This window comes from Sprattus sprattus (assembly GCF_963457725.1).
Source record: "Sprattus sprattus genome assembly, chromosome: 2".
NCBI classification, from domain to species: Eukaryota; Metazoa; Chordata; class Actinopteri; order Clupeiformes; family Clupeidae; genus Sprattus; species Sprattus sprattus.
Window position 1 is genome coordinate 46,926,945 of NC_137921.1, and position 21,558 is coordinate 46,948,502.

Here is a 21,558-nt window from a genome sequence, read left to right on the forward strand (position 1 = left end):
TGATGTGAAGTGGAAACTTGAATGAATCATTTCACTTTCTTCGGATCAGTTTATAAGTCCATTTATGCTTTCATAGGATTATGAAATGAAGAATAGAACTTTGATATATATATTTGTTTTTTGCATACCCCAGGCAGCATCCAATTCGAGAAGAACTTTGTTACTATCTGGTTTGCAATGGAAAGAAAATCACTTTTCACAGTTTCACAGTGCATAATCAAAAACAAACCTGGTAAACCAAGTTGTTGATTTCGTTTTACAAATCAGTGTGGCATCACAGAGAGATATTTTGTAGGGTTTAGAATATGTTATAACTGACCAGTCAATTCTTTTTTTCTTCTTCTTTTTTTTACTCTTAAAGCCTGCGTCTTTTTTTGCAACGCATGCTTGATGACAATGCATTCTTTCTGTGCAGTTGGGGAATGATTGATGGAAAAAAGTGTCGGATTTTCAGGATATTGAACCTTTGGGCCACACAGTTTGGGTGTATATATATATGACTTAAAAAAGCAAAGTCTGTCTAACAGCTTCGTCCTCCAGACCTCGGTTCCTCAAGATGAACACAACATGTTACTAAGGAAAATACAGATTTCAGTACTTAATTAATATCAGTTTAAACATAACACTAATACATGCATGCCCTGATCTTCATATGTGCTTGAATGTTGTCGTGTGGTGTGGTGCACCTTACCACATGGATTGTAAAAACAAAATATTAGAGATATTTTAGTCCATTATAATCACTTTCAGAGTACAATAGTTCAATGCAAACACTTACATTAGTTTTACTAGACGTACTAGTAGACCTAGACCTTAGGAGTTGTGTGGTGTTTTTCCACTATAATCATTTGTTGTGATCATTATGGATTTCATGCTGTCTTTTTTAATTAATTAATGTATTTTTAGTTTTATTTTATTCACAGATGATACATTCCTTATTGGTAATGGGATAGGTTTTCATCATGCCATTCACACATATGTATGATCCATGTTCGGCAGGTAGTAGTAATTTGTGTATTTTTTCAGTGAAGATTCAGGCGTGTCTGAATGAAATCAGATCACTGTGAATTTCAGGTACGACTAATTTTACTGGAAGTTCCTTTTACACAATTTAATACAAGCCTGATGATAAAGCCCTATGAATATCTTTATGTTAGACTTTCCATTGTTAAGAGACAAAAATAATGGTGCACAAAATGTATCAAGTTGTTTCATTTATTTAAATCAGCATTTTAAAAACAAGAGCATAATATATAACAACATGTAAAATTGCAAAAAAAAATTAAGCAATGGTAAAAATATATGTACACCTTCAATTTAGATTTTATTTCACGTCATAAAAATATATAAGCCTATAGTGATTTGGCAGAAACCAAAATCAGTCAACGTTTCTGTACATGCATAACTAAAGTCCACAGCTGTATCTGCTATTTATATAGGATTTTACATTAATGTACATAAATGGCATCATATCAATATGAAACTCAGAATAGAACTTTAATACATAATTTGGTTAGTTGCATACTCTAGGCAACATTTCATTCCATAACAACTTGGTAGCTATCTAGATTGCAATGAAAACCAAATAAATTATTTTAAAATTAAGTGCATGATGAAAAGTAAACCCAGAAAACAAGAGAACTGCACATGGCAAAGGGTTCATTTGAAGGCCATTGATTTGAGAGGCTTCTTGGCATTTGCTGTTGAATGAAATGGTCAAGATGATAGATGCTGCCATTGTGTCTTACAGGCTTTCATTCTTGAAGCGTTCTTCTCACCTGTCGTAAAATGTGAAAAACGCATAAATGAATCAGGTTTTACTGGGAGATACAGTATAAATGTCAAATTAAACATAATGAGATTTGTGTGTGGAGGCTTACCCTGCCTGGCCAATTTGGATGGTATTTGATGGTTTTGGAGCGGGGGGCTTGGGAAGGAGGGGAGACAGCTGCAAAACAACCAAAATGAGCTTTAAACAAAGAAGTTAGCAGACATACACACTCATGCACACAGGCAAAATTAATTTTCCTCTCTATTGTTTTAGTTTTGACACCATCCACCTCCTGTTTCTTGCCCCCCTTAACACCCTCCAAGCTTCACACGACCCCCCCCCCCCCCCCCCCCCCCCCCCGCCCTCACCTTGACGTGGCATGAGTCCAGTCTTAGTGTCGCCAAATCCAGTTGCAAGCTCATCCGCTCCCTTTCCGTCAGGGCTTGCCGGATAGCCTTAGAATACCTCTGCTCGGTGTCTTTCTCTTTCAGGCTGTGCTGCTCCTTCAGGCTGGCCGCCTCCTCCTTGCAGGTCTTGAGATCACTGACAAGCCGCTGGCTCTGAACCTCCAGCTCGCTCCGGACGCCCTGCAGTTTGGCCACCTGGTTGCCCACCCTGTCCAGGTACCCCTGGAACTTGCTCTCCACCTGGCGTGACAGGCTGGTGCAGTTGGTACGGATGTTGTCCAGCTGCTCCTGCTGTTTCTCGCAGGTCAGGTGGAAGGTAAGCGAGTGGGGGAAGACATTGCTGATCTTGGCCAGGAATGAGGTTGTCACCTCCTGGATACCCTCAAGGGGCTTGGAGAACTCCTCCTTGCACGTCTGGGTGTAGCGCTTCAGGCGTTCCTTCAGGTCTTCGTTCTCCCTTCCCACCTCGATGTTGGACATTTGGTACTCATCCCGAGCTTTGATGGCAATTTCCAAGTCCTTTTTCAGGTCCTCAACTTTAAGTGTGAAATTTTTCTTCACCAGTTCCTTCCATCGGTCTTGATGAATCTCAGCTGAAAAACAATTTGTCAAACAGTAAGTGGTAGTTTGAGGAAGTCATTGATAGTAAGTACAAAAGTCTTTAACATGCACTCTCAAAAATTGATTTTAAATAGTGATATTGTAGTATTAAGTATTGTGGTAATACACTATTAATCACACAATTCAGTAAATGCCCACATTTCTCTAAGAGAAGAGCCCACAATGCACACCGTATTGTAGAGTGTGCTAAAGAACTCACCATCATTCTTCAGAAACGGGTTCCTTACGGGTAGTATTGGACACTGAATTGAAGTGGATCTTGTCATCTCAATTCTCCTTTTGTCCATCACACACCGACCCTGTTATATAATGATAACACCCAAAGTCTGTATATCAGCATAGTGATGGTGATGCCAGACAAGCCAGTACATATTCATTCTTATACATGAATATACAAGGTGTGGTGATACTGTAATACAGTTGTAACGAAGAACAGTCTCATTATTTAATAGCCCCATGTAATCCAATTATTTTACAGGATATTGTTAACAACAAGAGGTCAAAACAGTAAATTGGTCTTTATGAGTGAATCCGTTAGATCAAACTAACAGCACAATGAATGACTCCACTGAACTGGTAGAATATGAATTACTTACCAGCTTCAGTTTCTCCACCTCTGTGTTGTTGTTGGAGGTCTCCAGGTCAGTCTTCAGCTTGGCTACGTCTTTCACCAGTGCCGTTTTCTCTCCCGTGGTCTTGCCCAGAGATGCACCTAGGACAACTTTGTCCTTCCTCAGCTGCAGGTTGTCCAAGGAGACTCTTTTGAAGTTTTCACTCAGCTCGTCCACGTGCTTCTCCTCGGCCGACTTCTCTGGCTGGCCATAGACGAGGAAGAGCACCAGGCTGACGATGATGAGTGTCTGAATGAGCGAGGAGAAGAAGAAGACTAGCCGCATGTAGTAGCCACAGCTTTTGCCCTTTGACTTGTGGATCTTCTTGGTCTGCAGGGCAAAGGTGTCACGAGGGTAGCCGTTGCTGTACATGATACCAAGCTGTTGCTCTTAAAGAAAAAACTACAAAACCCCAATTCTTGCTGTCCAGTTGCAGCCAGGCACTGTTGAACAACAGCAACCAAGAAACCAACTGACAAAATCAGGTCCACATAAAAGTCGCACGGATGCAGCCGCTGGTAGTTACCCTCAATGTTACCTACGATCTGCAGAGAGGCTGAGGCGAGACGTAAACACTGTTGAGCAAACGGTCCAGAGCTGCTGTGTTTATAAGCGCAGCGGCACATTTCCTCCCGCGCCTCCTTCCTGACCTGCTCCTGAACAGTGCTCTTATTAGATAAGAGGTTATCACAACATCACACAGCCATGGGGGCAGCGTCCACAGCATCACTCCCACTTCTCCTCTTTGTCCAATATGTTGCATTCCTCTCGTGGCATAACGATTGAAATGCCTTAATTACCCAGGACACAGGAACCTCAGTGTAATGGACATATCTTCATGGAGCAGAAATGCATTTGCATTGGAATTGTGCTCCAACAGACATAGGAAATGATCTTGACTGTCTGGCTGTCCCTCCCGTCAAATGATATTACATATTGTACTGTATGGGTTTTCATTGTCAGCTTGTCCTCCGGTGATTACCCAAGGAACAAATGTTATTGTCCTCTTACTGTGCACTACTGTACACTTACAACACATATTATTTGGTAAGGACTGTCTGTCCCTTATACAGGGTAAGATGGCAAGTAATCTTAGGAATGCAGTAAAAAAATCCCCAGATGAGGCAACGCTGATCAAAATAATACTGTTTCCTGTCCACATACAGATGCCATTGCTGTGCAACTGTGAAAAGGACAACAATGGGGACCTGTCATTCCTCTTGCAAGAGGCAATAACAAATATTCCCTGAAGTCCAGGAGGTGACGGATGCGTTTGATCCTGACTGTGGCAGCTCGCGGTGATGACGTCAGGGGCAAACACTCTTGTTTAGGAGGGGTGTGAAAGGGGAAAAATAACGAAAGACAGGGGTCTTCCTGTGGGGAATTGTCTTGGTGCCAACGTGTCCTCACCGGAAGATCTAATTTATGGGGCTGTTTAAAGGCACAAAAGCAAAGAAGTGTCTGGACAGATAAACTTAAGAACAAAAACAGGAAAGTATATGTAGCAGTAAGATTAAAACAAGATTTGAAGATGCTTTTATGTCTGATAATAAATGCTGTAAGTATACAAAAGTCCGGTGCTTCTGTGGAAAGCAGTGTATTTGCATTTATAGGCATCCTCCAATTTTTGTTTTCCCAAATCTCAATCAGGAGGCAAGCGAAGGAATCAAGCAGCTGCTGATAGAGGCCCTCTCATGTCCTCTCTCAGAGAACAGTAGCCAGTGTGAGGAGATGAAGAGTCTAGCCCAAGTGAGGTCCTAAACCAAAGACCATAACTGCCCTCTAGTGGCTAAGATAGCAAACAAAACCATGCAGAACCTAGAAACACACATTCCTCAATTTTTGATCTAATCTAAAGCTGTTTTATTTAGTCAAACAATGGAAGGTAGCATTTTACTACGTATAACTTGTTGTGTAATTAGCTAGTCAATACAACTTAAAGAGACACAAAATGGCATTGTATTGGTCTTTTATTCAATTAGGACAGCTTTACAAATTACATTTATACAATTTGTGTTTACACAGTGCCCTTAAAATCCAGTAAGCACTTTGTGCCAAAGAGCATGATTCCCCTGGTTTACCCCACTCATTCTGTAAGCTATGGGCCTTAAATACAGTAGTAAAGCGGTCCTTCCCAGATCTACATTCATTTTGAACAGTAATAAGGATAATGACAACTAAAGTGATGAAAAGTGATTTAAAAACAGCAACATAAAAAATTAAAGTATTTGAATAAAATCACACAGGTAACGACACTTATCATCTTACCTGAAACAGCAAAACAAACAAACAAAAAAGAAAGAAAAAACTTACAGAAACCAAAAAATTGAACAGACATTCTGCAATGAATATCAGAGGATACTTCCGACGTGATGGAGGTTTTATGGCAAGACGAAGGTAGAAGCGCGAGAGCTCAAGGTGCACGTTGTGCAGGAGCAGGAGCAGGAGAAAGCTGCTGTCAGACGGTGGCCTCCACCTCCTGCGGCTCGTCATCCTCCAGCAGGCTGTAGGAGGCCTGGCTCTGGGAAGGCCTCTGAAGGGGGTGCGACAGCAGCTTGGCCATGCAGTTGTGCAGCTCCAGGGCGGGACCCGACAGGGACACCTCGAAGCTGTAGCACATCCCTTTCGAGTCCAAGTTACAGAAGGACGTGTAGATATCCTGCAGGGAAACAAGACACATGAAAACCACTGGCATGAGTCCAATGCACTGCATCAGAAAAGTGAAAAGCACACTTGATATGACAATGAAAACCCCCCAATATATTGTAAGTGCCAAGTGGCTTGAGTGATATTCAACAGTAAAAAGTGATAAAATCATTACAAATTACCCTCCAACTGCTCTCATCCCCTTGTTCATCGTCACCATTATGCAGATAAACGACATCGAAGAAGAAATAGGGTGACTGCAGCATTTTCTGGGAAAGAAGAAGAGGAAAATGGCAACTTGACAAGCATATATCTAGTCTTCTGGACAGTCAGTCATACACTTTCGGCACCTACGCTGTTTATGAATATTTTTAAGAACTCCACGTACACTAACGGCATCCGGGGGGTTAAACTGCAGCTGGCCAGCGTGACGGCTGTAGATCAAGATGGTCCGCACCACGAAGGGTGGAGGGATGGTCTGCACATTCTCCATCAGAGGCAGCTCGATCTTCTGCAGACTGTCAGAAACACCACACACACCCAGGTGAGTCCACTGACCTCACAGCCATAAGGCTTCTGAGAGCAAGAGGTGTTCAACCAAGCCTCTCTTTCAACTCAATCAAACAAATTATATGTCAGTCAGTCAATCAAACCAGACTTCAGACTTACATTACGTTGAGAAGGTCCTCCAGATCTGGTAGACAGTGTTAAAGAAGAAAAACTTGTACAAGTTAAAAGGAAGAGAATGATTTTCTTCTTCACTATCGGTTTGACTTCATACCGTCACAGGGACTGTAAACTAGTGTGCTGGAATGGTCGTGTGGGGACTGGGAAAGGATACTGAAGGATTCACACACATTGGTCTCCAGGTCGTACAGACAGCTGCAGAGCTCACGGGGGTCAGAGGTGAAGCCTGAGAGCTGGAGTGGAAAGGAGGACAGACACAGACAGCAAGAGACAGTGCGATGAGGACTTCATATTATACATCACTAAATAATATATCCAATGTGTCTGCTTTTGAGAGTGGGTCAATTATTGAGTTGTTAAGTATTGGGCCAACTTACAGATAAAAATGGCACTGCATTCAGCAAACCTAAAGAATCTTTAATTGTTTTTATAGAGCCCTAATACAGATTTCAATTTCCAGGTCAAATCACTCCAGGAATAAATTAGACAATAATAAAAAATTGTAATAAAATAGAAAACACTAAACTGGGCCACAAATCACCAGTCACCAACAGATAAGGGCTGTCTTCAAATACGAAAGTGCTCATCTGTACTTTTGGGCAAGTAACTTTATACTTAAATAAATACAATATTTAGACTAAAAATAAATAATTTCACTGAAAAACAACAGCATGCATAATGGTACAAACTAGCCATAAGAACTGAGATGAAAATGGATGTGTGAGACAGGCATTTTTTATGTATTATGGATGTTCATTTTATCAATCAAGAGTAAATGGTGCAAAAGGGAAAAAATGAAAGACTGTTGCTTACCCATAAGGCATCATCATTGACGACTACCAGAGCGAACTCGTGGCGCTTGTCAATTTTGTGTTTTGTTCTAACAAACATCTCAATCATCTTCTGTGAGATATTAAGTGCATTGGTTTTAGATCTGCAGGAGAAAATAATCAATTTTAACAATTACCTGAACCTGTGGACAAAGGTAATCCTACCTTAACGTGAAACAGGGAACACAAGTAGAAAGTACCCATTAAAGGACTCCAGCTTCGGCAAAGACATCTCCTCAGAAAGGTCCAAGCAGATGATCTATTTTAGAAGGAAAAAGAGAAGAAAAAAACACAGAATTACCGTATTTAATCTTTCTCTTTAGTGAAATCATATACCATAGTTAGCCAGGTCTGTTTTGCAGAACACAAGCAAACTATAAGGTCTTTACAGTATACTAGTGTCTCTCTGCAGCTATAGCCTCCTTTTTAGAATACTTGTGCGAACCATTAACTGTTGTTTTCACATGGACTTTAATGTAGATTTTCATATGGATGATGGGACCAGGGGCAAAGGAGACACGAATAAGGATAGGCTCAATGTATGTCTTTGGCCAATGCTGAGAAGTGTAAGGTAGATGTACCACTTTCTCTGGGCAGTTGACCCGAGGCGCCCTCAGGCCTGCATCTACAGAGGTGTTCAGCTGCGAGGGAGCGAGGACAGGCTGCGTGAGTTTGGGCCTTTCTTTGGCGGCCCCAGGTGTGGGGGCTGTCATGGCGACGGCGACAACGGCAGCAGTGGTGTTTACAGCAGCAGCAGCCGGGCTGGCTGTGGCCATAGTGGGGGTTGCTGTGGTAATGCTGGGCAGGCTGCTGGAGGTTGACGCCTCGCCCTCTCCATCCACACGGCTACCAACAGAGGGCTGGCTGGCACTGCCAACACCACTGCCACCTACGCCACTAACCACGCTTATGGCACTGATGCTGCCCAGGCTGCCAGTACTGCTGCGCCGATCCTCCGCACCCTCTGGGTTGGAGCGTGTGCGTGGTCTCAGGTCTACCACACGCTCTTCCCCGTCCGCCGGCCCTGGTTCTGGGGTCTCCATTGGCACCCACTAGCTGTATGATGTGTGACTGCGGGTCTGACCTGCAGGCTGTCAGTGCATACAAAGCATCTAGACACAATGCAATAGCTGGTGGCAGACAGATAGACTAGAAGACAAACAGAGACAGAGAGAGAGCAAGTAATGATTATCTTATACTGATGAGAATACAATTGCTACAAATACAAAGGTAGGGCATATAACTAGCTAGCCATCTCAAACAGGAGCATATGGTGAAGTCCCCAAATAACTAAAATGTCTATTCCCTTGTGCTATATTCAGGCAGTCTATGAGCTCTTACTCAGCTCTGACAACGTTATTTCAGCACTAATGTTTACTGACCAAGTAAACGAATGACCCAAGGTCCAAATAACGTTTGCTATTGATACCAGCTTCTTAATGCAAACAGAAAGGTGAGTCTGGTTAACATCAGGAGAAGTGCACTTTGCCGCGGCTAAATTACATCCGTGCACCAAAACTCACACACTTTTGAGCGCTTTGGTCGTACAGGGCTGCCGATAAACAGCAAGCTGGTTAGTAAACTACCTAGCCAGACAGAGAAAGAGCAGGAAAATAATCCATCATCAACCGTTAGCCTAGCTGGCTAAAAACATTACAAGAAATACAGGATGCATTACAGTATGCTATTAATAAACAACAAAATACGTTACAAAAGATATAAACCAACAAGGTGCCAAACTTACATGGAACTGCCGTATTTCGAATATTCACAAAATTCAATCAGAAAGAAGAAATTCATTCCAGTGACTGGATGTGCGGCGCCATATTGCCTGACTACAGGAAATACATTCTTCTGCTACTTTGTGATTTTCGGTTGATTTCACTGTGGGAGAAATGCTGCCACCCAGTGTACTGCAAGTGTGCTTACAAACGCTATCAACTTTACCGTGAATTTGACAGTATATATTTGGGTTGGCATACACTTGGACCAATAAGATAAGTAGGCCTAATTCATTTTACTGAAGGAATATTACGATTGGTGTTCTGTCTATGTTTCTTTCTATTCCCCTAAAATAGAACAGATTGTAACATCAGACTAAGCCTCTCCCAAAATTGTTGTCCTGGTAAAGGCTGTGTCTGAATAAAGATAAAGATGATGTCAGATCTCAAACAAAACAGGAAGAGAGCTGATGGACAGATAAGGGGGCGCTTTAACTGAGTTTTCCATTAGCAAGATGCCAAGTGCCTTTGTCACAGAAAGACCAGTGGCTGCTAAGTCACTCTGTCTCTTCACACTGTAGCCTTCCCACTCACACACACATACAGAGAGAGGTGGAAACGGAGAGAAACATTCCTGACTAGACAGTACACTGGCGGTGGGAGCAGAGAGCAAGAGCCACAGAGAGAGGTGTAATTACAGAAAAAAGAACAAAAGTGTAGCCACCAGGCACTGTTGGTCCCAAGCCAGCGTTGCGGTCCAACAGCAGTGTGGAGAAAACTCATGGACAACCTGGAGAAGAGAGAGGAGAAGTGTAGTGCTCCGGGAGACAGCAACACACTGACTGGGGTAAGTCATTTTCTGCACTGTTAACCATAGGGCTTTCTGTTTAGTTGAAAGGTTTTTTGCTAAAGAATAAAGCCACAGCAATGTTAACAAGCCTAGAGAAATAAATGGTTGTGAAAATTTAAAATACAATTCAAACAAAACATTTGTTTTATTGTTACTGGTACTGACATGGTTCATGTAAATAAGGCATATTCCATACAATTTGAAGATCTTGAAACTTCTTGTAAACCTTCCAAAAAGTTTGCTTTATGTGCAAAATGTGCTTTGTAAAATGAGTGATTTAAAATACATGTTGTATTTACAAATATTAACAAACAGTAGATTTGTTTCTAAATCAGTTCATTCAAAGTTAGTTACAGCCACAGTTCTGCGTACAGGACTGGAATTTATGCATTAGTTTTAAACTCATCCTATTTCTAGTGTTTTTAAATGCAGTGTGGGTGTGTGTGCCGGTGTATGTGTGTGTGTGTGTGTGTGTGTGTGTGTGTGTGTGTGTGTGTGTGTGTATGTTCAGGAAGCGCAGCTGCAGGATGTTTCTGTTTCTCCTTTTCCTATGCACATAACAAAAGCTGTTGAAAAAAGACCTGCAAAAACAATAGCGTCCAGCTCATCAGACATTGGTTCATAGTGACATAGAGATCGCCATGTTATGGGTAAATATTCAACCATAGTACAGTACACAGGCACAGTACACTGTGAAAAAGTACTTGTGTATGTATATTTGTATTTGAGTCACAACTGAAGATGTGAGTTCTAGACCCCTCAACCCCTCTGCCCCATTCTCGCTCTACATCCCCTAGGCTCATGAATATTGCACATAATATTATGGAAAACACTGTTAGTTTTTGTGTATGGCAAATCTTATATAAAGAATTAAAGATCAAGATTTTAGTCTTCCTGGTCTGTATGATGAACTAAATTTGTCAGTGATGGATGTACTTGAAAAAATCACACCCATGGCAAAATAGGAAAGAAAGAAAGAATGTTTCATATTAATGAGAATGATGGATGTTTTGCTTACTGTGGTGGATCCTTAATGTTTATATAATATAAAATAACTGAGCAGTCAGAATCGAGGTGTGCTAAAACAGCGGCCTCACATCGACATGTTTTCATGTGTACGTTAACAGACTGAAAAGGATGTTGACTAAACTCAGGTCTAGACTGCTGTGCTGTGTATTTTCCACAGGACCCTGATGCTTTAGGAGGATATGACAGTGATGCCCCACTCCCTTCAGTCTCGGAGCTTAAACAATGTGAGTTGGAAGTGGGTGCACTTCTGAAGATCATCGCAGAGCTGAATACAAAGATGGGCTCTCTGCAGGCCCCAAGGTACACAAGACTAAGCTTTGGTTGTCTTGACACTGTGTATCGCAATCCAGCGTGCCACCATGTTTTAATGACTAATAGGTGAGAGGGCTCATTTTCAGCTGTTTACAGATGTGCAATCATTATAGAAATATTTAAATCTCTTTGCACCCACAGGAGCTTGCTATTTACAAGTACAATTTGCAATCATATTTTTAAGCTACAATTATATTTTTCAAGCTAGCAAACAATATTTCAAAATCTTCTTCCATTCCACAGAAGTATGACAAAGTGTTCACAAGTAAAGCATTATTTTTAAGAAAAAAAAGTGTTGACTAAGTTAAACTGTAATTTACCAAGAATAATGAGTTTTTATCTTTTGATATAGGGATGGTGATGAATGTACGTCACAGGGCCTAGCCAGCTGCTCCACCCCAGACTTTCCCCCCACCCCTGAGCCACTTCTCAGCCCAGAGAAAGAGGCTGGCATCAGGGCTGCAGCCCCAGTGACCAAGAGAGGTTGGCAAGCAGTCGGACACATGTTTTTACATACAGCGGCCATTATCACTTTCATTACTGTACTCTTATTTATTGTGCAGGACTCTTTTTTTTCCATTTCCACTAACAGGGTTGGAACGAATCAAATGATATATTTTCAAATACTAAAAGACTGACTGCCCTGTAATACATGCAGTTTTTCTTGGATGCCGGCTTACATCGCAGGGCTATTAAACAAAACAGATGCCCACGCTTTCATGAACTTCCATGGTTTCCCCATGTGCTGACTCTGAACCTCTCTAAAACTTTTTAAATCCTGACCCGAAATGCCTCTCTTTGGGGAAATCCATTTTCAAACGCCCTCTAACACAAATCTGGCCCGAGACGAAGCCGCAGTCATGACATTTATAATGACCTACGAGACCTATCTAACAATGCCCTGAGGGAGAAGGAAAGCAGAGGGAGAAAAATACATACAGTGGCTGTTGTGCTGCCCCCCCTGCCTGCACCTATTCTCACATGCTGATTGTTTCCTTCTCCAGGAGACAGCGGGGAGGTCTGGGTCGAGCTGCAGGAGGCTTTGTCCACCCTGGAAAGGTCGGTGAGCAGGGGGAGGTCCTTGGCAGCCGTTCCTCAGCCGCTTCAGGATGAAGAGAGGCGGACGCAGCACCTCAGTGCAGCCCGGGAGAGCTGGGTCAAAGTCACCCAGGTAGGCTTTTAATCAGCGCACGTCTTGCAATGCTTTTTCCGAATAATGCGTCTGCAACCTTTCCTTGTAGCTTGACAACAACAGGCTACAACCCCTTATGGAATCTCAAGGCAAAGCTTCAGGTTTAAAATACATTTTTGGGGGGTTTGAGGAGAGGATTTGAGGTTCTCTGTCAAACCATTTTGACTGAACCCTGTAAGGGTTTTCCTTTGGGGGATCATACAATGTCTATAATCCTTATAGATCGACATTGACAGTTTGACAGCTTCACCTCAGATGTTGCATGAAATAAACTGTGAGAATCGTGAAAGAGATTTAAGCAAATACTGAAACATTCCCTCAAGTGCTGTCAAACGCATTTGAGAAGACATTATGGGACAGATTACTTTTACTATAACTGCGTGCTGCTCCTTCATATAAACATTGTTTCAGGCGTGTGTGTGTTTTGAGGTGTCTGTCCTCTCCTGACCTCAGCTGCTTGCTGCAGGTGCTGGAGGAGATGGAGAGAGAGCTAGGCTTCTCCTACCGCTCCACCCTGCCACCCGAGGAGATGCAGCGCTACCAGCGGGACGTCCTGGAGCTGCACAGGCACAACAGCAGCCTCCGCTCCGCCCTGAGGAGCAGGCAGCAGGAGGTGGGCCTGTCTGACACCACACTCCACGATCTGGAGGACGACAAGAAAAAACTACAAGAGAAGGTGTGAGGAGAAAAACACAACAGTAACATTAACAGTAAGACTGAAAAAAAGTATTTTTTTCTGGGAATATACAGTATAAACCCTTAATGAGTTCAACATCTTAATTACAAACAATAACAATCAACTAGAATGCGTTTCGTGAACGAACTGCGAGAGTGTGCTTGCTCTGTTGCGGCCATGACCGAGAGAACAAGTGCCTTGGAATTGGGGCAGGTGTCAGCTCTCCAGCTCTCCCTGCTGGATGAGCATGCACAAATGAGTATGCACAAATGAGTATGCATGAGTGAGTATGCATGAGTGAGTATGCATGAGTGAGTAAACATGAGTGAGTATGCACGAGTGAGTATGCATGAGTGAGTATGCATGAGTGAGTATGCATGAGTGAGTAAACATGAGTGAGTATGCACGAGTGAGTAAACATGAGTGAGTATGCATGAGTGAGTATGCATGAGTGAGTACGCATGAGTGAGTAAACATGAGTGAGTAAACATGAGTGAGTATGCATGAGTAAGTATGCATGAGTGAGTATGCACGAGTGAGTATGCATGAGTGAGTATGCACGAGTGAGTAAACATGAGTGAGTATGCATGAGTGAGTAGAGCCCTGGTATGGAAGGTGTCTCTTAATATTCCTAGTTATACAGTTGAATGGAGAGGGACAGAGAGAAGAGGAACCGTGCGCAGGTGTCAGTGAGAGTTGTCAGTGAATCACAGGTGCAAGCCAGTTTAATGAGCCTATTATGATGTCATAATGCCTCAAAGTTCTGCCATGCAAGTCTATGGAGAAAAAAGGTGATGGAAAAAGAGGAATAAAAAAGGAGTGGCAAGGAGTACCGCCACGAAAAGCATAGCAGCTTGCACCGGATCGGGCTGGACGTTTTGGTGTTTGAACGGCGTCTCTATCTCAATCGGGCGAGGAGTAGTTAGCTGCAAGAAAAACTACTAGAATAAAAAAAATAGTAAAAAACGAAGAACAATAGTGTGCTTCCCTTCGGGCAAGCACACTAATTAAGATACCAGACGTTTGAACATTAACAAGCTTAAATGTATGCTGGGCTTTGTGGTATATACTGTTTGTGTCGTGATAAGAGCTAACAAAAACTTTGCTGTATGTATCTTTGCTTCTTCCTTTCCTGGAACATGTTGGAACAAGCTGATTGTATCTGAGTATCTCTGTTTACTGTCACCCTGGCCGAGATCTCTGTGACATTTCATAAGACGTTTCATATCCCAGCTGCTGGTGTTGAAGCGGAGATGGCTGGTGGCAGGCAGCCTCTCCCCTCCCCGCAGCCGCTCCAGCTCATCCAGCGGGGCGGTGAGTCCCTCCTGGGCCTCCCCTCCATTCCCCGGCTCCCCCCTCCTCTTGCGCAGGCACGTGGCTGCCTTTCCGGGTATCTCCACAGGGGGCGACGTCTCTCCATCCAGCTCCAGCTCCTGCTCGAGCCCGGCGCTGCCCGGTAACCCCAGCCTGGAGTCTGAGACAGACCGCCTGCAGAGGTGAGAGAGAAGCTTTCTCTAATAATGAGTAATGAGGATGTGGTCTGTTCTCACTGTGTTTCATTCTTTCATTAGTTTTTGTCTGCCTGATTCAGCTTGCCCAATGCAGCCTAACTAGAATAGTGAAATGAAGTGCATAGACGGCACCATAAACAGGCTCAGACAAAGTATGCAAGAGAGAGCAAACACAGACTGAGCCCAGGTAGGATGCCAGTGTGAACCTGCTGTACGAGTCAGGCGGTGGAGAGCAGCTGTGTTTTGCCTCAGCAGACTGGGGAAAATCGAGTTTGGGAAGTGATTTGCCTATCCAAGCATATCAAAGAGAACCTGAATTATACATGCCAGCAGGGAACTGACATTCATTATATTTTCATAGATGAAAATGCCTTTGCGGACCTTTTCAAATGTATTCATTTAATTTCGGTTGCCTTTTTAATTAATTCTTAGCACAATACTGCACATCTGGGTTCAGTTACATTAAGCATTATATATTTAGCATACTTCGCAAACTACACAGGGATCTACATAAACACCAGAACAAGGACATCCTTTGCATTAATACTAGCTTTTAGCCCTCTTGAACTGTGGCCTCGTTATTGTACCATTATTGTGTCTGTCACCCTGTTTGGCAGGTGTCTGGAGAGGCTGAAGGCCAGAAATGAGCGCCTCTCAGCGGCCCTGGGTAGGCGTAAAGGAGAGTCAGAGCAAATCAGCATGGCCCTCAGCCAGCACGAGGCCGACAGTACCGCCCTGCAGATGGCCCTCCGATACTGGTACTGATCCATATCCAGCTCCTACTCATTCACTCTCCTTTGCTGCGGATTCAAGTTTCAAAATAACACAATAAAGATAAAAATACAGTGTCATTGAACTATATACCAACCAGTACGGACTGTAGTTGTGCTGACACCCTAGAGATGGTAGTGCTTGTATTGATAGTAGTTTCATAATTGTTGATCCAGGTAAAGAAATACTACATTATAGTAATACAACTTAAATACTACATGATAGTAGTGTATGAAATGAAACCCCTCTTGAAAGGGGATCAACAGTTGCCGACATCAACTGAATGTCAGTGGCTGCTTTGTGACCTATGTCACCTCTGGTTTTCTTGGAGAACGTATTTGTGGTCTAGCGCCCCATAGCATACTGATAATGCCTGTGTGATTGGCAGCGAGGAGTGTGAAGAGACCTACGTGGAGCTCATGGGTCTGCACGAGCGCTGGAGAAAGCAGAACGCCGTGGAGGCGACAGGTGTGTTGTGTTGCACGGTCTTCTCCACTGCGTCGTCGGTGAGACACGTGTATGTGAAACTCTTTCAACACTTGTGGATTGTAACTGTTGAACCTTAAACAGGTTGTCACATGTCTGATGTGATTTAAATATGAGTGTGTCTTAAAAACACCTCACTGGTCAAATGAGGTGCTGGAGGAGTGTCCAGTAAAATATAATGCAATATTATGGAAAAAACCACACAGAAATAAAAAAACATGTGGCATATTTGGTGGGAAGCAAATAGTGACTTGGGTAAGCTTTTCCTGAGACTCCTTGATTCTTGAGTCAGAAATCTTTTACCTCTCCAGAGCTCTTTGCTTTTGAGGTGTCTACATGGGGAACTGTTACCATTTAGAAGCATTTACAACCTTAATGCACATTTCTACAGTAGTGTCCTCCTCATTCCAGACTACAGAAACACAGAGCAACCCAGTGCTCAGACTGAGGCTGACAAACTGCAGACTGTGAAGTCAACACCAGAGGGCGCTACACAGGGAGGAAAACCCTCACACACCAGGTGTTATTTTGTTCTTCATGGAATGATACCAGTGATTTTGATGAGCAGATTTGAGATAGGTTACACCAGGTCAGCTGTCCACAAACAAAGGCCATAGGGTACGTGAGACTACATTTGGTGCACTGATTACACAAAACACAGATATATGATACACTAACACAGTTGATAAACGTAAAGCCACAGTACATACACCTGCGGGCCTTTTGAAAGACCTAATGCCTTAATGAAGCATGAATGGTTGCTAAGTGATTCATGTAAACTCTGACTTAATTAAATTACCTAATTAGAATGGATCTTTTGCCTGGCGCTTTACAACAACATCTCAGAAACCTTAAGGGATTATCTTAGAGTTATACGTAGAGAACAGAGGAGAGATTGGTTTATCGGATATCCTTTGTTTAATTCCCAGTTGTATTTACTTTAGTACAAAAAGAATAAAGAACAATTTCAGCCTTTAGGTTGACTGGTTTATTGATTTGAATAGGTTAAAATGGTTAAAGATAGATATATGTATAGATAGATAGATAGACTGTGTTGTTTGTGTTTGTTGGTTGTCCTAGTTTTTCCACACCCCGATGACCTGATGACCTGAGGTCTTCTATCTGTTTCTGTAGATTGGCAGCTGAAGACTTTTCTCAGCAGGTGGGGGATCTGAAGGAGAAGATCAGCGAGCTGAGACAGGAAAGGGCAGCTATGCACATCCCAGAGCGAGGGCCTGTGGGCGGGGGGAAGATGAGCCCAGACACCGGCACCCTGGCACTGCCCAGGGGCCACAACACAACCAACAGCTCCAGAGGAGAGAAGGCGGCTCTGCTGTATGACCTGGTCACTGTTAGGGTGAGTGAGAGTGGAGGGGCTTTTCTTCTCCCAAGGAGACTATAGTACTTTCTCAAACAGAGATCCCGTTATATCACTGTTAAGAAAACCCCTCACTATGCCACCTTTGCTTGTTTACATGGAACCAAACAGAGGCGGCATAATACCTCCAAAGTTTGTTTTAAGATACTGCTTGAGTTCTGGTAGCAGAAACGTTATATTTCACTTACCATCTAGCATGACATATAATGCAGTGTTCAAGACCACCAACTCTGAAAATTGCACTGGAACGCCACTTGAAGTCGGAGCTCTTGGCATTGTTATCAATATGGTGATGAACCAGGTAGAGACCTTGACTTTATCAAAGGTTAACAACCTTTTTTTAAATGTGTGACAAGATTCATGAACAAAAAAAAAGTTGTACATAATTATTAATACCCAACAGATAGAAGGACTTTCACTGAGGGTTATCAGAATGAAGACAAATTGTTGTTTTCCATCGCTATTTTTTGCCAATTGAAATTATGGAAGTTTCACCTATTGTGACGTTAATCCCTCTAGCAGTGCCAGCTCTACACTAGGATCGATGGTAGCTGACAAACTAGTAACCGAGGTCAGTGTAAAGTAGGGTGACCATTCATCTTATTTTTCCTGGACATGTCCTTTTTTTGGGACCTAAAAATGCTTCCAGCCGGTATTTCTAAATCGCCAAAAATGTCTGGGTTTCGGCTTTAGCTTTCTACAGTCACCTTTCATTGTGTGCATTTTTTGTATGGCTTTGACCTTATACTTGTTGGTAAGCAGGTAAGTATTTTGTTTTGTAACAAAACAAAACTGGTCATTTTTTCACCCATTTTCACATTGCAGCATCACAACAGAAAATTTACAAAGTGTATAACAACTAGAAAGGCACTCGGGGAGTGCAGAGTGCATTATTTTGCAATGTTAGCGAAAGTTAAACTAAATTCCAAGCTGCCCCAAGAGTTGGATCCACTCAAAAATTGTATGGATTCTTTTTTGGCCTAGCTACTGTACATCTTTTTACTAAGTATCATAACAATCAGGCCGGTAGTATTTGTCTGTACATTCATTTACACTTATTGTACCAACAGACTCAGTGAAAATCACTTTGAGGATTTCATAGTAATAATAGACATTTTTAACAGTTGAAGCATGCAGGATGGGTAATGTTTTGTACCTTTTTTAAAATCTTTTAACACTTCATAAATGGACAAATGCAAAAATATTTTCCTTGATCTGGGTATGTTATGTAGTATATTGCATACAATACATGAAGAATGTCAACTATTTTGAATACTGGTTTATTAATCATAAAACCTACTGTGTGCTCATTTGTTTAGAATATCTAATAATTAGCATTATGGCTGTATAATCTGTCATTTGCTGGGTAGTGACCCTCTGCTGCTGTTGAGCAATCACATTTTCTCTAGTCGCTATTTGATTTAAACTGTACTGCTGAGCTCAATTGCTGTGGTAAGAGCATATTTCCAAAAACACTGCCTACTGAGTCATCATTTGAGAGCTGCATGTCCGCTCAAAAATCTGCTGTTTCATGTCGTGATTGACACGTCCCGCTCCCCCACCCCACCCCTGGCCCTGTCCCTATCCTCCCAAGGAGGAGATGTCAGAGCTGCGCGGGGCCATCCGGCTGACGGAAAAGGAGAAGAGATGTCTGGAGTGGACACTGATGGCCCAGAGGGCTCAGGACGAGGCCGGGGCCCTTCTGTTGGACAACCTGAAGGAGGAGCTGGAGGAGAGGAGCTTGGAGCAGCAGGTGGACAGACAGAGACACTACACACACAGAAACATTATATCAGTTGTCATGCCAATGAGGTACATTTTAATTTGTAACACACACACACACACCACAGACAGAGGCAGACAGATTACAGCTGCAAGTGGACAGGCTTACATCACAGGCAGAGAGACAGCAGGTAGGCAGACATGATCACAACCGGTAGGCAGATGTGGACACTGAGTTGACCGGCATGGACAAAGAAAGAAGCAGATGCAGGCAAAGAGAGAAACAGTGAGAAATAGAAACAGACCGATATTCTTCGAAAGACAGAGAGATTGGACAATTAAAGATGTCTATGGCAACTGTATATATTTGTATATCATTGATGTGACATCAACTTCCCTTTGACGTTTTTAGAGGGCGTCCAACAACGGGGAGAGATCTAATAGTGGAGGGGGGATCCCCGGCCCCAGGAGCCGCACCATTTTCCGTGAGCTGCAGGCTGTCTTACAACGGTGAGAGAGCCAGAGATGACAAGCTGCAGAAGGCTTCATGTTGGAGGTCCTCCTCTCCCCTTAACTTTTAAATGACCAAGGATTATCAGCACACCATATGGGGATATTAGCATCCACCGTCTTCTAAAGGGCCATGAGTGTGACGAAAAGCCATTGAAAAGCTTGATTTAATCACCTCCGCCATTTACAGCTCTGCCTTTCCATACTGTTGCTAAGAAACAGTGTTTGCTTTGAATGCAGTCTTTGAATGTAAACTATGCCTATCTTTTTTCTTCATTTTCTCCCTCACCCGACCACTCCCACCTCTTCTTAGACTTAAAAGTCACCAGTTTTGAAGTGTTTTGCTCCTGCTGTTTTTTCATATTCTATTCTTCTCTCTCTCATACACATACACATACACACACACACGCATATATGTATAAATATATATATATATATATATATATATATATATATATATATATAAATACAGAGAGCAGCTCATGAAGAGGAGGATGACCACCATCCGTGACTCTCTGGACACCAAGCTCTCAGACAGCACAGCGCTGAGGCGCCACAGTGACGAGGAGGTGACCCGACTCACCCACGCATACAGGTAGCTCAGGCGTCACTGCACATCACTTCAATTAGAGAAGATGCTGGGTTGATAACGGGTAGTCTCTGTAAGGGGATCGGTTTTACCTCCACTCCCAGAATGAATCTTTAGGCAAAAGCATGGATGGTTTTCATAAATGTGTTCAAGTCAGGACCAAACCATGCCGAATTAAGTTTGTCCTGTTAGTAGCAAAACCATGTTTGGAGATTTGGCTAATTCTCACATCTAAATAACAGCTGAATTGAAAAAGCATAGTCGCTTTCTCTGAGATACGAAAACCATTTTGTATAGACATAATGTATGCCTTTTTGCTCATTTTCCACAGTAAAATCTCGAACGTGTTCAGAAATGCTCGGCGAAAGCACCATGAGCAAATCTGGAGGCTAGAGAAGCAAATGGCCGCCCTGTCTGAACGTCACATGACCCAAATCACAGAGCTACAGGCCACCCTGGAGAGACTGGAGGACAGGAGAGAGGAGACTGTCCTGTGACAGAGTGAGAGAGAAGGAAAGAAAGAAAGAAAGAAATGGCTCACCACTCAACAGATGTTAGATGGTAAATGGGTTACAAATATCAGTGTAATTAAATACAGCTTCGGATTAAGGCTGCCCTTGGATTGTTTGTATGACTCAAAATTAAACAAAGGTTTAATAGACAGGGTCATGTCAAGGCAAGTTCTGTAAGTAAATAAATGCGGCGTGAACTTTCAAAGGAAGCCAAATGATAAGGCATCTCTTGCGTGTGAAGAGACACTGAAAAGCTAATAGTATGTGCCAAAGGTCATGTTTCGCTCTCCCTCTCTCCTTTCTTTCTTCCCCCAGTGCACACTCACACACACACACCCATGCTAAGCATGAGGAGGACTTTGCAGTCCACTCCAGTCTGTCAAAACAATTGAAAAACGGAGGGAAGGGGGATGGGCAGAACAAAGGAGGACAAGCTCAGAGAGAGTGCGGAAAAAGGAGAACGATCTGGAGAGAAACAGTGAGGGAGAGATACAATAACTGACGGAAAGGGAGAGATAGAAATTGCAACAATGACGCAGTGCTGTCGTCTTTTACCCTATTTTCTGCCCGATATTCTTGGAACTTCCCCCTCTACCCCCCCCCCCCCCCCCCTCCCTGGGAGTCACGCCTCATTTGGGTGCCCCAGCCTCTGGCCCTACCTCTGCCTCTGTCATGCCTGCCTGCCTGCCTGCTGCAGCTGGGAGTGTAGGTCAGGCAGGGGAGGCT

At 43.0% G+C, this 21,558-nt stretch overlaps 3 protein-coding genes across 4 annotated transcripts; 1 reads left to right on the top strand and 2 right to left on the bottom strand.

The window, feature by feature from the left end:
- Nucleotides 1–1,201: 1,201 nt before the first annotated feature.
- Nucleotides 1,202–4,053, bottom strand: plvapb (plasmalemma vesicle associated protein b; the record flags this gene model as incomplete). Of its 2 annotated transcripts, XM_080860504.1 has the most annotated exons (5): nucleotides 3,396–4,053; nucleotides 2,999–3,098; nucleotides 2,140–2,771; nucleotides 1,881–1,948; nucleotides 1,202–1,778 (listed from the first exon to the last, which is right to left on the bottom strand). In XM_080860504.1, the coding sequence occupies exons 1-5, from the start codon at nucleotides 3,780–3,782 to the stop codon at nucleotides 1,775–1,777; spliced, it is 1,191 nt and encodes a 396-aa protein (XP_080716630.1). In that variant the 5' UTR covers nucleotides 3,783–4,053. The 2 variants fall into 2 exon arrangements, with proteins under 2 accessions (XP_080716630.1, XP_080716631.1); XM_080860505.1 differs by lacking the exon at nucleotides 1,202–1,778 and having other exon boundaries at nucleotides 1,877–1,948.
- A 1,133-nt stretch (nucleotides 4,054–5,186) lies between these two features.
- babam1 (BRISC and BRCA1 A complex member 1) lies at nucleotides 5,187–9,447 on the bottom strand. Its single transcript, XM_080860506.1, has 9 exons — nucleotides 9,318–9,447; nucleotides 8,155–8,722; nucleotides 7,774–7,832; nucleotides 7,557–7,677; nucleotides 6,898–6,976; nucleotides 6,726–6,750; nucleotides 6,445–6,574; nucleotides 6,239–6,325; nucleotides 5,187–6,069 (listed from the first exon to the last, which is right to left on the bottom strand). The coding sequence occupies exons 2-9, from the start codon at nucleotides 8,614–8,616 to the stop codon at nucleotides 5,869–5,871; spliced, it is 1,164 nt and encodes a 387-aa protein (XP_080716632.1). The 5' UTR covers nucleotides 8,617–8,722; nucleotides 9,318–9,447; the 3' UTR covers nucleotides 5,187–5,868.
- Nucleotides 9,448–10,015: 568 nt separating this feature from the next.
- ushbp1 (Usher syndrome 1C binding protein 1) lies at nucleotides 10,016–20,926 on the top strand. The gene is made up of 14 exons (XM_080860498.1): nucleotides 10,016–10,141; nucleotides 11,331–11,473; nucleotides 11,838–11,968; nucleotides 12,490–12,656; nucleotides 13,144–13,353; nucleotides 14,587–14,849; nucleotides 15,482–15,622; nucleotides 16,024–16,103; nucleotides 16,533–16,641; nucleotides 17,256–17,478; nucleotides 19,094–19,252; nucleotides 19,634–19,731; nucleotides 20,204–20,326; nucleotides 20,652–20,926. The coding sequence occupies exons 1-14, from the start codon at nucleotides 10,076–10,078 to the stop codon at nucleotides 20,815–20,817; spliced, it is 2,079 nt and encodes a 692-aa protein (XP_080716624.1). The 5' UTR covers nucleotides 10,016–10,075; the 3' UTR covers nucleotides 20,818–20,926.
- Nucleotides 20,927–21,558: the final 632 nt, after the last annotated feature.